Source organism: Coregonus clupeaformis, unplaced genomic scaffold (genome assembly GCF_020615455.1).
Source record: "Coregonus clupeaformis isolate EN_2021a unplaced genomic scaffold, ASM2061545v1 scaf0700, whole genome shotgun sequence".
NCBI lineage: Eukaryota > Metazoa > Chordata > Actinopteri > Salmoniformes > Salmonidae > Coregonus > Coregonus clupeaformis.
Window position 1 is genome coordinate 77,346 of NW_025534155.1, and position 14,662 is coordinate 92,007.

General features: G+C 45.8%; 1 protein-coding gene across 6 annotated transcripts in view; it reads right to left on the reverse strand.

The window, feature by feature from the left end:
• Positions 1–1,131: 1,131 nt before the first annotated feature.
• LOC121543871 (chondroitin sulfate proteoglycan 5-like) overlaps positions 1,132–14,662 on the reverse strand; it is a 33,294-nt gene continuing 19,763 nt past the window's right edge. Inside the window, exons 3-7 of one of the 6 annotated variants that reach the window (XM_045216392.1) lie at positions 9,636–9,824; positions 6,933–7,011; positions 4,708–4,764; positions 3,111–3,212; positions 1,883–1,970 (exon numbers count right to left, since the gene is read on the reverse strand). In XM_045216392.1, coding sequence (XP_045072327.1) covers positions 3,126–3,212; positions 4,708–4,764; positions 6,933–7,011; positions 9,636–9,824 — 412 coding nt within the window. In that variant the 3' untranslated portion in view covers positions 1,883–1,970; positions 3,111–3,125. Of the gene's footprint in view, positions 1,971–3,110; positions 3,213–4,707; positions 4,765–6,854; positions 7,012–9,635; positions 9,825–14,662 lie in introns of all 6 variants that reach the window. The other 5 variants (XM_045216393.1, XM_045216390.1, XM_045216389.1 and 2 more) reach the window with 5 other exon arrangements.

A 14,662-nucleotide genomic window follows, 5' to 3' on the forward strand; every position in this document is an offset into this window, starting at 1 on the left:
TGGGTTCTCTCTTCCCAGAGACAAGCCTGAACACGCATGCATGCACGCACACCCACTCACTCATACCACACACACACACATGCATACAGAAACACACACACAGTCAAACCCAGAGAGGCCCCCAGGGAAGGGAGGCTTTCTGGTTGAGCCCTGAAGTGTCAATACAGTCATTGGTGTTGATTGTAGATGAAGCAGAAATGAAAGAGATGAGGAAACATAACAGATTCATTGGAGAGTTCTTCGGTCTGCTAAAATGCCAAAGAGCAATCCCTAATGTAATGGACGTCAGGCTGCTTACTTAGCAAGTACCACTTTCTCCTGATTGGTCTCACACCAAGGCTCGAACCCAGGCACAATTGAGGAGTATTGATTGATTTGATAGTCTCTATCCATCCCAAGGACACAAAGATGTTTCAGCTTTACATCTTCTTCAGTGTGTGTGTGTGTGTGTGTGCGCGCAAAGCCATTAAGATTTTGTATGAGAAAGGTGCAAAGCCAATAGGCATTCTCATTTGAACCATGAGTGCTATGTGTTCTCTTGCATACCAGCAACATAACAGAGACTGAGAGAGATAAAGAGAAAATGTGTTAATTGCTGTCGTTGTAGCTGCTTGCCTGCTGTTTATTCCCATAGCCAAACTTTTCCTCTGTAGTGGTTTGAATATTTCTCTGTCCCTATTGATGCGAAAGGGGTCCTCCATCCCCCATCCACCCAACCAAAGACCCCGCAGCCGGAGAAGGGCCCTACAATACCAGACTCGGTCCAATCAGTCTAGAACTCTCTCAATGATCACACTTTGAACTCCGACAAAGGCATGGCATCGGAGAGGCCTCCTTTGAGACTCATTGAGAATGCAGGCCGGTATGAAAAATTATGTGTGAATGGGGGAATGTAACAGTGTGTGTGTGTGTGTGTGTGTGTGTGTGTGTGTGTGTGTGTGTGTGTGTGTGTGTGTGTGTGTGTGTGTGTGTGTGTGTGTGTGTGTGTGTGTGTGTGTGTGTGTGTGTGTGTGTGTGTGTGTGTGTGTGTGTGTGAGTGCAACATAAGGAGCTACCAAGCTGTAATAAGCCATGCAAGAGTTTGAGAGGGAAAGGGATAGTATAGTTCAGGAAAACACAGGGACAAAGGTGTCATGTTAAAAATGTTTATTTCAACAACTGTCTGATTTTTTTCTCTGTTTGAAGTCTGTATTCCCAGAAAAGTACAAAATAAAACAAGTACATCAGGATTAGAAATCACATCAATGAAAACAAAGACACATTGTGTTTCTTTTATATCAATCCAAGCATTTTTTTCATATATTTATACATACTCACTTAATTAGTCAGACAAACATCGAAACCTCTCAGTAGCTTTTATATTTTTTACAATGTTTAACTTCTTTTTTTAAACTCCATATGATTTTTTTATTTTTACAAAATACACCAATGCAGGCAGGGGAATGTGAGTGTATGTGTGTGTATGTACGTATATGTGCGGTTTGTGTGTTCTGGTGTGTCTGTTTGTGTGTTCATGTGTGTGTATGTGCGTGCGGGCAGGGGGTAAGGGGGAGCAGAGTGACAGCAACAAAGGGGCAGGGCAGCGAGGCAGGGGGGCGTGATTGGGCGTAAGGGGTCGCTATAGGCGGTGGCAGGTGGGGGAGGAGTTTCAGCTGGGGTGGTGTGTTTTTTTTGCAGCGGCGTGGGCCGCTTGGTGGCAGTGTTGCCGTGTTGTAGACGGTGGTTGGCTGGTGGTAGCAGTTGTAGACGTGGTGGGTGGGATAGAGAGCAGGACTGGAGCTCTCATCCCGACCAGGCTTCTACATCATGTTGTTCTGCAGTGAGTTTACCTCCGAGGAGTTCTCCTCGCCCAGTACCTTGTGGTTCTCGTGTTTGGGGGTCAGGGAGTTGTGGATGTTCAGGGAGTCGTCCTCCTTGGGCACCGGGGCCTTGACGGGGTCCTCCAGCTTGTTCGGGGCATTAGGATCATCCTGCCAGGGACGGACGGACAGATGGACGGAGGGAGGAGAAAACACGGTTAGGCCTACCCAGTCAGACCCCCCCAAAACTGTTATAAACCAAACCCTCCCTCTAGTCTACCATGTGGTCTTTTGTTGCATCCTCTTATATGGACCGTCACAGCATCAGCCAATAGCTGGCCTTCAACCTCTGAAAATATCAATTTATAGCCTCTATTAGACAGACCACTGCTATGGCATATTCTCATTCCCGCTAAAGAGATGAGAATATTTGAAATACTATCCTAACATCTCCAAATATTAGAGCCTCTAACTCCCCTCCATCCCTCTCTGTAATCCGATGTATTATATTGTTTGGATATAAATATCCCAAAATCCCATATTATCCTCACACTACCTGACTATCAGTCGATGGAAAAGCATGTAGCAGTGAGTAAGCTAACCATTTCAAAAAGACCCAAGTGGCCGTGGCTACCCAATTGTTTCAACATCATGCTTGCTTTGCACATTTGTTTTGGTTGAAGGGACATAGAGGTGATTGGAGAACTGTATGAGCGACTCCCTCCCCTCCCATCCTTTATAACCCACCAACAAGCACCCCATCCAACCGGGAAGCGCATGCACATCCACATGCAAGACCCCCAGAGAATCCAGAATCCCCCCCAATCACTCATCCAGCCCCCCTCACCTCGCTACTGTCCCAATTAAAACACAATGAGCCGTGCCTTAATTGACATTAAACACATTGTCTGTGGATCCACTTTCATACATACTTACAGTACAGCTGGAGCTGAAAAAACAATGCATTAGGAGACAACTCTGTTTCACTTCAATTCATCCTTTTGGCTGCATTTAATTAAGGTCAGGAAAAAGAATGGATTGGCATTCATTTGAACCTGTTTTTCCACCCTGATAGCCTCATTAATATTGCATAGCTTCATCGACCCTGCTGTGTAGAGGTAGAAAAGTCTGTCTGTGCTCAGGCTGATGGAAAGACACACACATGCATACACACACACACACACACACACACACACACACAGGCACGCGCGCACACACACACACTGCAGACCCTGAGGGCTGTGCCATTACGAAACAGAGCTGAATGCTTGTTATTCAATGGCACACAAACGGGATGGCGAGAGCATTTACCCATTGGCTGATGGTCTAGATAGTAACTTCGGGCAGGACGTGGGGATACGTCACTTCCATGGTTACAGGATAGGGGCCATCTTTCCTTCCGTCAGCGTGAAACTGGAAAATGTGTTTGTTTGTTTGTTTGCTGTTGTTTTTCATTGTATTGCGGAAAGAGGGTGAGAGGGACTTTGTTGGGAGTTTTTGGAACAGAGATATACGGGGGATTAAGATGAAGATGAAACATGGACAGATCTTTGTATCCTTCCTGCTTTATGCCTATGTCTGTATGTGTGTGTCTGTTCAGAGTTGATGTGAGTGTGTCTGGATCTGCACCGGTCTGAGTGTCTGGATCTGCGTCTTTGTATAGAACGTGTGTGTGTATCTGTGTATACGTAGTGGAGGAAGGACACGAAGAGGGTGGGACAGGACTGAGTCAAACGATTTGTTACAGATAGATAGAGAGCCTCAATGCTCTTCACTGGCACGGTACAGTACAGTATGGCTCAGCACAGCACAGCAAAGCACAGCCTACAGGGCAGGATTGGACAATAGGGACTGTACGTCCCGGCCTTTAATCCACAGCACAGGACTGGCATGTCAACATTACAAGGACATGTCAGTATTATAAGAACATGTCACTATGAGCAGGACATGTCAATGTAACCCTATCATAATCACTTAATATCAATTCCATTTTCATTCAATCAATACTGAGGACATGAACTTATACATGTATTAATTACTGTAAATATAGACTTTTACTTTTTATCTTTATCTACAATTTCAATTAATTTTGTCAACTGACTGAGTTAGAATGGAATTGACACAAGCCATAGTTAAATCTATACTGTAAACCAGCATGGTCCATAAAAGGAAAGGTATTAATGTTGATAGGGGTAAACGAGTAAACGGATACAATCCACTGTACTCAGTCCATGTAATGCTCAAAATAAAGAAAATATTCTCCCTAGAACAATATTTCACTTTCTAGTTGTATTATCTGTGTATATATTATAGTGTTTTTATGCATGTTGGAGTGTGTCCAATGTCTGACCGTGTGTTTATCTGGAGAGAGAGTTTATGTCTAGCAAGATTTCTCTGGTTTCAGTCTACTGCAGTGTCTTCTCTTCTGTTAAGAACTCCTGTGGGAAGGGTCGATATCTCCTGTCTGAAGGACACTACAAGGACACAATCGTACTGCTACTGGACTGCTACAACGCTTATCTCTGTGCCATTTAACCTAGATAAAAGACTGTACATTTCATATTTTAAATTGTGTTTATTTCGTAGTTCTTATTTTAAGAGCCCAGAGTATGTGAAGATATGGATCATGTCTAGAATCAGCATATACCCCAATCCAGAAATGATCCATTAAGCTTTTGAGGTCTGGAAAGGGGCTAAAAGAAAAAAAAAAAAGGGGTAATGGCTAACTTAACTTATAAACTGACTTTAGATCAGCACTTAGGAGTAACAGCACTAGGTTCTGACTAGCCAAGTTTGGGGCCGTGGATTAGTCCGTTGAGTTGAGAGAGGGTGACTGACAGGGTCACAGTACAATGAGAGAGCCGTTTAAGGGAGAGGGGGGCGGGCCATCTGAGGGGGTTTATCTTACCTTACAGTCGGGCTCCTCTTTGGTCTTACACTCCCAGGTGTATCTGCTCATGGTTTTCTGAGGGGGGGGGGGAGAGGGTTATACTCCTCAAAGATACATAACATCCTCAAACAGAGAGAGAGAGTGTGAGAGAGAGAGAGAGACAGAGAGAGAGAGAGCAGAGAGAGAGAGAGAGAGAGAGAGAGAGAGAGAGAGAGAGAGAGAGAGAGAGAGAGAGAGAGAGAGAGAGAGAGAGAGAGAGAGAGAGAGAGAGAGAGAGAGAGAGAGAGAGAGAGAGAGAGAGAGAGAGAGAGAGAGAGAGAGTTGGATAGAAACCAAGAGTGTTGGCGATAGAGAGAGAGAATGAAAGAGCACGAGAGAGAGAAAGGGAAGTGGCAGAGAGAGAAGACCTAGTAAGGGGAACTTCCTAAGGATGATAGCTGATATTCCCAGCTCACATTGAGAGGTAGAGACTGTCTTGCCCATATAAGGACACTGATGGATTCGTCTCAGTAACTATGGTGCTTTGTGGCCTTGACATTACCATAGTAAATGTTGGATGAGATATTTCTGAGGGTACCGTGTTGACATAGAAACACAGAGGTTTTAGTTCATGAACTAGACGGAGGGATTTGAGGTATTGGTTATTCACAATATTAGTTCATGTATTCTGAGCTTTCTATGGTGTTGGCTGTTCTCTGCAGATGAATCTACATAGTATTTTAATGGACCTTTTTCCAGATATTCTATACTGGTGCTCTATATTGACTCCTATGGATAGAGAGATGTACTAATACATTGACTTAGAGCTGTAGAGCTAAGCTGCAAACCCAGGCTGAGACTCAAAGAGCAGAGCTTAGAGGATGTCTGGAAGATTGGGGTGTTATATGGTGTTTTATTTGGTTGTAAATGGTATTGGGTTGTGAATGTTATTGGGTTGTGGTTATGGTTAAGGTTAGTAGTGTTCTGCTAGGTGATTGTGCTAATGGTCTCATGTTATGAAGCACTGCAATATGATGCCCCTCAAGTTGTCACTATATTATATTTACAGAAACATTATCGCAATTACCCAGAAGGAAGAATAACGACTGCATCTACAAACAAACAAAAAACTAGCAAAAGAAAGCTAAGTGAAGCAATTTGCTTGTGGTTATACCAAGTATGATGACCAGAACTATTTGATGAGTTGTTAGAATGTGGCACCACATCTTATGTCATAGTACTACTTCTACTCATGCTGCTATGACCATGTTAGCACTATGCTACCCCATGCTTCCGTTAGTTGTGCATCTAGGTCTATACTCTCCCCCGCCACCTACAGGCAGCAGGGAGACATTGCATCTCAGATGTTTATCCTGACTTAATAGCCCTGCCCACCTTGCACACATCTCGCACACCATTCGCTATCAACCTGATAATAACCCCATAAATGAAATACATTTTCTGCCCCCAGATTCCCCGCCCCCCAAATCCCCATTATCGACCAATCAAGAGACCTTCTTCACCTTTCCCACCTATCCAGCCCAAGTCAGGATAAGCGAGTGAAACGGACGGACAGAGACACGGAGGCAGAGCGACGGACAGGCTGCTGCAGCGGCTGACATGGCCACCAGGGGGGGGGGCACCATGTGAGCGATATAGCAGGCATGCAGTGACATACCGATGCACAGGTGATCAAAGGGAGAGCAGATCAGGGAAAGATGGGGTGGAGGGGGTTACAGTGAGGGCTATGGGAGTTCTCTCTTGGTCTTGGTCAAGTCTTAGCTTGGGCAGAAGTGAACACACCCCACCATTGGGTCAGGCAGATGTATAGGTAAGATCAACTTATTTCCTTGCTCCATCTTTCACATCTGCAGTGTGTGTGTGTGTGTGTGTGTGTGTGTGTGTGTGTGTCACCTTCAAGTGGGATCAATAGCTAATAAAATAATAACTGACAGTGTGGCAATACACAGTAGAGACTTTACAGCCACATTGTTGCCATGGTAACAGCGTTGCCTCAGTAACTGGGTGTAGTACTATGTCTGCCTATCTGGGTGTAGACTTGTCCCATAGCGAGAGAGAAGACCCCCACTGTAACACCCCGCCTTGTACCCCGGAGAGGTGATGCTCAAGCCCATGCGGAGGAGGGAAGGAAGAAAAGGGTGAGAGAGAGACGAGAACCACGTTACCTGACAGATAATGTTATCATAGTAAGCCAAAGCACGGGCATGAGGGACGTTAGGAGGGGTGTCGCACAGTTTCCTTACATTTGGGTGGGAGCCCTCAGCGATGGTGGACAGGGAGAAATTATCATTGTGCTGCTCCGATGTAGGCTGGTACTTACTGCTGGGAAGAGGAGGAGGACAGGGAGGGGACCAGAGAGGAGAGGAAGGGAGGACAGGGAGGGGACCAGAGAGGAGAGGAAGGGAGAACAGGTAAAAGAGGATAAAACGAGGAGGGGTCACATTGTGGGAGGAAGAGGAGCGTGTCGATGGGGAGGGGGAAATGGAAACAGAGGGATGCAGAGAGAATAGGGAGGTCAAAATCAGGATTGAAGGACGAGGGAAAGGGAGGTGGGGAGAGGAGGGAGGAGGGAGAGAAAAAGCAAGAGAGAGCAGCGTTAGTTACAGTATAGTGCAAGTGTAAGACTTCAGTATGCAGACGACAGACAGACAGACAGACAGACAGACATACCCTCTGTGATGCAACAAATCAGCTGTGAATCAAAACTAGCCTACAGCTATTTACACTTTGACACCCAATCCTGGGTTGTATTCAATAGGGCACACTGTATAGCAAAATGTTTTGCAACTGAAAACTAAAATGAGAGTTACTTCCCAAACAATGACTCACCATTAACCTATCATTGAAAACACTTCAGAGAGAGAGAGAGAGAGAGAGAGAGAGAGAGAGAGAGAGAGAGAGAGAGAGAGAGAGAGAGAGAGAGAGAGAGAGAATGAGTGGCTTGTGAAGTGTAGTTTCTAAGCCGTGGCACAGGGAAAAAGGGACTAAAGCCAGGTTGTCTCAGTTTTAATCTGGCACTCCAGCCAGAACACTCTCCTCTCTGCAAAGATAACGTTACCTACATCTCTCTCTCTCTCTCTGTCCTCTGCCATTTGCTTTCTACCTCTCTTGACACCCCTCTCTCTTTCTATCTCTTTCCCTCCCTCGCTCCCTACAATTTTTCCTTCCCTTTCTCCCCCTTCCCCCAGCACCTCTCTCTCTATCTCCCTCCTTCCCTCCATCTCTCTCTCGCTCCATCTTTCTCTATGCCTCTCTCTCTGACAAGGAAGCAGACCCCATCTTAACTGCGGCAGACACACTGTGGAGCCCACTGCAATTATCTGCAGCAGATGGAGGGAGAGAGAGGTGGGCGTCTCATGTATACATGAGCCTCATCAGCAGTGCCCTATACATGCGCGCACATGCACACACACGCATGCTTGCACACACGCACACACACTCTTTCTCCTTCCAACAACATGTCCTTCCAACAACAACTGAGTTTTTCTCTTGGTAAAAGCTCTTTCCTATTCCTGCCCTCCATCTGCTCGTCATCCTCTACACATTTCCACTCTCTCTCCTTCACTCCTCCACCCCTCTGTTCTCTTCTGTTTCATTCTGCCTTTTGTAGCCACTTCTGTTTCACCTTCCTCCTCTTCGATTTTTGGCTAACCACTTGATGAGGCTGTGTTGTCTGTCCCATTCTGCATGCGGTCCATCTCCTTACAAACACACACACCCCTCAGGTCGCACAGCTGTATGTAGGTCAACTCCTCCTCCCCTGCCTTGTCTCCCCCTCCCCTCCCCTCTCATACACTCCTGATCAGACTGCCCTACTTTCAGCTGGAGCCAGAGCCAGAGCAGCAATGACATCACTATTTTCAGCTAGCACCGTGCGCTAACCATCAGCACGCTTTCCACTGCACTGACTGCTCCACCTTTCTTCATCATCATGACTAACATCATCATCCTCAGCTAAGAAATGTGCATTGCTGATGGAAGCAAGGATAGAGTCTAGATTTGCATCCACACTCATCCACCCTCGTACATGACTTCACTGTTGCTAGGCAAAACGACTGGCGAAGGCACAGCCGCATCTCATACCGCACTCGTTCTAGCTATACTCTTCCCGTTCTCTTTCAATGCAAACTCAATCCCTCCCTTTTTCTTTCTCTCTCTGCTTTATCTTTTCTCTCTTTCTGCATTTCCTCTCTCGTCTATCTTGTCATCGTGCTTTACGCCCCCTCCTCCTCCTCCGCATTCCTTCATTGTCTTCGCTCATTTAATATCCTCCCCCCTTTATCTGATCCATCCAATTCTCCCTCTGTCTGTTCTGTCTGTCGCCTCTTCTCTTTGTCCCCCATCCCCCACCCTCCCTCCCTCCCCTCCCTCCCTCCCTCCCTCCCTCCCTCCCTCCCTCAGCCTCTTCTCTCCCCTAACCCATCCATAACCCTCTCAGGTATCCCACTTCACCTCCCTTCCTCCTCAATCTCCTGTCCTTTTATCCTGATCCTTTGCTCATCTCCTCTCTTTTCCCCCCACTACTCTCTCCATCAGCCCCAAGGTTTCACCCTGAGTTGAGCTTTGTTTCAATGGAAGTAGTTGTAATGTAATTCACAGACTACACGTCTAATACTAATGTAATACTCCAATTGAATACTAAATATGTTCATATTCACTAGTGCTAGAAATGCTAAGCTTTGTTGATAGTGATTATGATTTTTGATTTCACATAAATATGCTGTGAGAATACAAGAGCTCAAATACCTGTCTATCTGCTGCCTGGTTGTTCTAGTCCATAAGTTCACCTGTGTTTGCGCAGCCAGTTTTCCGTGGGTTCTATGATCTATGGCTGCACTTCTTGGTTTTTCCTGGTTTTCTTAGCACAAAGGTGTAACTGGTTTTATCTGGTCCATAAACTCCCCTATATTTGCGCAGGTTTCCCCAGGCCCACGCTGTAAGCTTACCTGCGTTTGCGCAGCTTGCTGTTCTCGGTCTTGAGCACGTGGAGCTTCTTGGTGAAGCAGACAATGATCATGAAGAGCAGCAGCACCATGAGGGCCGACGCCCCGATGGTCAGACACAACACCTGGAACTCTGTCACCACCGACTCACAGCGGGAACCCTTGTGCCAGATGTAGTCCTGGACATTACACCTGCATGGGGAAGGAGGGATGGAGAGAGAGAGAGGAGCAAAAAGAAGAGGAGAAGAAGAAGAAGAAGAAGAAGAAGAAGAAGAAGAAGAAGAAGAAGAAGAAGAAGAAGAAGAAGAAGAAGAAGAAGAAGAAGACGACAAAGAGAGGAAGGGAAGGGAAGTAGTAGTAGTGGAAACAATGAGGCATGTGTAATGGAATACGGAGAGGAGAGAGAGGAGCAGCCAGGGAAAGATGGATAGGGTGACAGATGAAATGGCCAGATAAGGGAAGAGTGGAGAGAGGCCATGAGAGGAGGGTAAAAGGGATGGAGAGAAACATAACACTTTTTACAAAATTGTGTGCGTGTGTCTGTCTGGGTGTCTGAGTGCATGCGTGTGTCTGTCTGTGTCTGTGTGCAGGCTCGAAATTATTTTGATTAGGGTGAGGGCAGTACCACTGTGTCACTCATAGTTGAAGTTTGTAAGGTTGGCACATATTTAAATCCAGATTGCTCTGTTTACGAACATTTCTGTTCATAATTATCCCAAGTGCTTCATTATGTGAGTCTGAAAGCTTTAAGGGCTGGATTCAATCCGTATTGCGGAAGTATTGCGGAAAATCTCTGCAAATGCAGGAACATTGTCTTTCAATTTAAATCGAGCTATAACGCGTATCTTCCACGATACTTCTGCGATGCGGATTGAATCCAGCCCTGAGTGTGGGGTCTAAAAAATGCTCTTCAACATCCCACATATACAGCAGTGTATATGATTTATGGAAGTGACATTTCAACTCCTGGTCTAAAACAGACTATCAGATGCCTGAAGTGTCACCAGCAGGCTTTCAACATGGCTCTATTTGAAGGGATAATGTGATCATTCTGTCTGAAAAGAAAATAGAAAAATACAAAGAGCCAGAGGCTGTTTTCCATCCATCCACACACACACACACACACACACACACACACCCACTTGCCGCCATCTGAGTCCTAGACTCTTTTTGCTCCAGTTTGCCAGTGTATGGTTTCCTCCTGTGGACAAAAATGACAGAGGCAGATGGCTTTGTCTGCTGACTATCTGGCATCTAAATCACTGAATATATCTCAGTTCTTAACAAGACTGGAACCTTATTAGCCAAATCTGCTGCTTCGCATGCTTGTAACCACTATGAGAATGAATTGCATGGCATGTTGCGTAAGAAGACATAGACTCTATAAACTGGGTTGATCACACTGGTTATCAAGGGGAAATGGTAATGACTGGTCTCTCACTGCTTATAACAGGAATGAAACCATGGTAACTATGTATATCCCTGCTGCTATCTAGAACCTAAAAGGGTTCTTCGGTTGTGCCCATAGGATAACCTTTTGAAGAACACTTTTTGGTTCCAGGTAGAACCCTTTTGGTTCCCGGTAGAACCCTTTTGGGTTCCATGTAGAACCCTTTACACAGAGGGTTTTACATAGAACCAAAAAGGGTTCTCCTATGGGGATAGCCGAAGAACTCTTTTGGAACCCTTTTTTCTAATAGTAGAAGTGTGATCACTGAGAATAAAACAGGGTGATTAAAGTAGTTGGAACTCGGGAAAGCCTGTGAATGTGAATGAAACACACTCTCTGAGAAGAACCCATACAGGCTAAAATAGGCACAAGAACGCAAAGGTTCACACTCACTCCTCAAATGTCTGCATGTGGATTTTAGGGGGAAATCCCCACTTACAGACACACACACATTCAATTGGAAGAATTTGAATGTGAAGAGCAACAGAAATGCACCTCTCCCTTCCCTGTTCCCCACACACAGGCCGAGGGACCTACAGACTCACACAGATGAATGTAAATGTGTAGTATGAATGGAGGTGTGGGTATGGCCTTTCAGATTCACAGTTTCAATTCAGCCCAGTAAGCGGGTGATGGGGGGCTCGGTTCCTTTCAGTACCGCTTCCTGCATCCTGCCCCCTTTGTGCCTGTGCCGCGCGTGCCAACCGAGGGGCGTTGGCACTGTGCCAGGGGGCATTCTCTAGCAGGAGAAGGTGTGACCGGACTACAGATACGCCATTTGCCATTTTCAAGGGGACTTGAATACGCTCTCCCCCTCTAAGGTACTGTATGTTGTTACAAATAGGTAGTTTATATAAGGAAGAGAGAGAGAGAGAGAGTACCTGGAAGGAGAGGGTAGGAGGATGGCTGGTAGCCACGGCGATCCAGCTGAGCCGCACAACAAGCAGATGCAGCACTGACATGTCATTCCATCACATGCACACACACACACGATCACACACAGATAGCTCTCATGAGACTCTCTCTCTCGCTTAGTAATCTCTCTTTATTTCTCATTCTCAGTCCTCCTACTCCTTCCTCTATCACTCTGCTCCTTGAGTTTCTCCATCTCTCCAATTTATCACTGATTTACTACCTCTGCTTCTCCTTCTCCCACTATCCTTATGTCTCTCTCTCCCCTTCCGCTCTCCTGCTCTTTGCCAACTGCCTCCAGCAGAGTGTAATCTTGTTTCCATTTAGCTGACTGACTTTGGTTTTGACATCATTTAAATGGTGTCCTAAAACAGCAGCGTCCTAAAAACCCTACAATTTGACTTGAAGATTTTGGTTGCAAGTTTTCTCAAGTGTTAAAATCAAACTGAAACAATCCAACTGAAATAAACTCAGTAGAAACATTCACTAGACTTAAATCGACCACATTGCGTTCCACCCTGAAACCTGTAACCCTACAATCCAAAATGGCTGTGTGTTTGTTTTACTGTAAAAGTATTGGTTCTTGCTAGGCTTGGTTCTCTCTCTCTGAGCTCCTCGTTTAAACTCCCACAGCTTTACCCTAACCAGTTACCCAGTGTAACCACAGAGCCTTCCCTCCTACCCCATCATTAACTCAATCGAGGTTTACCACAACCTCCAATCACCACCAAATACAGCCCTCTAACCCAGCGACACAATGGAATTACCCGAGCCTGAGCCACATTACAAAGAGCTCACAAATCTCCTCAATATTTACTTGATTAGGCTTGTAAAGGCTGCTCGACTGCCAAATCCCCCAGGAGAGATACCCTAACCTGGCTAAGAGGAGGGGTAGAGAGTGGGTTGGAGGGTAGAGGGGGGCACAGATTGGACACCCCCATACTGGGAGGCCCCCCACGGGGTGAGGTTGAAGGGGGATGAGGGTAAATGGGGGATAGGAAGGAAAGGGGGATGGGATGGGGGCAGGTTAGTGGGGGGTACTGTACAAAGGGAAGGAGGACGAGGGATAATACAAGGGTAATGGAGGGGAGGATCAGCAACATTAATCAGAGCCCAGTGTGACTGTCACAACATTGATCAGTGCTTCCCCATGTTTTACAACTAGAGTCCCAGCCTAGTCAGCCCCCAAAGAGATACTAAAATAATCAATTGAAACTAATTTAATTGGGAAATTAAGGTGTGGGAAGTCATTAGGTGGGAGGCACCATGATCTGGAAAATGTTATCGGTAGAGGAAACAAATCAGTCAAACTATCACCCATATGCCACCTCTGGCAATACAAACCCCATTACCCTACTAAGTAACGCTTTACTTGACACCTAGCGTCATAACCCGTTATGACACGGTCATAACCATGTCATAACAGCTGACATAACTTGTCTTAACCTGTCATAATATGGTCGTAACACTGTCATGACAAATATATTTAGACCTGTTGTGTCATATATTGCGTTATTTTATGGCTGGTTATGACACCTACATAAGAGTGTCAAAACTCGCTCCATTACACTATAGCCGACTTGTCGACAGTATTTTTTTGTTACATAAGATTATCTGAAATTGGCCATATTAAAGTGTCATTGTAATTGCGCACACATTGATGTCAGACATGCACCTACCCCAATACTCTGTTGCTAATGACTGGGATGAATGCAGGAGTAGATTTCAGGAGCAGGAAAATACACCCTCTTTTTGACTGATGACTGACATAAGGGCATGTACGTGATAGGCCTTTCTGGCAACATGATTCTGATGGTTATAATTCTTAGTCCAAGTAAAGTGACACAGTATAGTCATAATGCTTCATGACATTGTCATAAAGTGTATTTTCTTAGTCCAAGTAAAGTGACGCAGGATGGTCATAATGTCTCTTGACAGCATGATAAAGTGGATTTTCTACAAGTTCTTAAAAATAAGATGATAAAAAAACATGACTGTAAAGAAATCATTACAACAACAACAATGGATTTAAGAAACAAACTTTCAAACTTTCATGCTTGGCCAATTGTGCACCGCCCTATGGGACTCCCGGTCACGGCTGGTTGTGACACAGCCTGGCATCAAACCAGGGTCTGTAGTGACGCCTCAAGCACTGCGCCACTCGGGAGGCACTGCGCCACTCGGGAGGCCTCGACAAACCATTTCTGCATGGACCTTTCTTTGTGCGTGGGGGCATTGTCATGCTGAAACAGGAAAGGGCCTTCCCCAAACTGTTGCCACAAAGTTGGAAGCACAGAAATGTCCCTTCACTGGAACTAAGGGGCCTTGCCCGAACCATGAAAAATAGCCCCACACCATTATTCTTCCTCCACCAAACTCTACAGTTGGCACTATGCATTGGGGCAGGTAGCGTTCTCCTGGCATCCGCCAAACCCAGATTCATCCATCGGACTGCCAGATGGTGAAGCGTGATTCATCACTCCAGAGAATGCGTTTCCACTGCTCCAGAGTCCAATGGTGGCGAGCTTTACACCACTCCAGCCGACGCTTGGCATTGCACATGGTGATCTTAGGCTCGTGTGTGGCTGCTTGGCCATTGAAACCCATTTCATGAAGCTCCTTCCAGAAGCAATTTGGAACTCGGGAGTGTTGCAACCGAGGACAGACA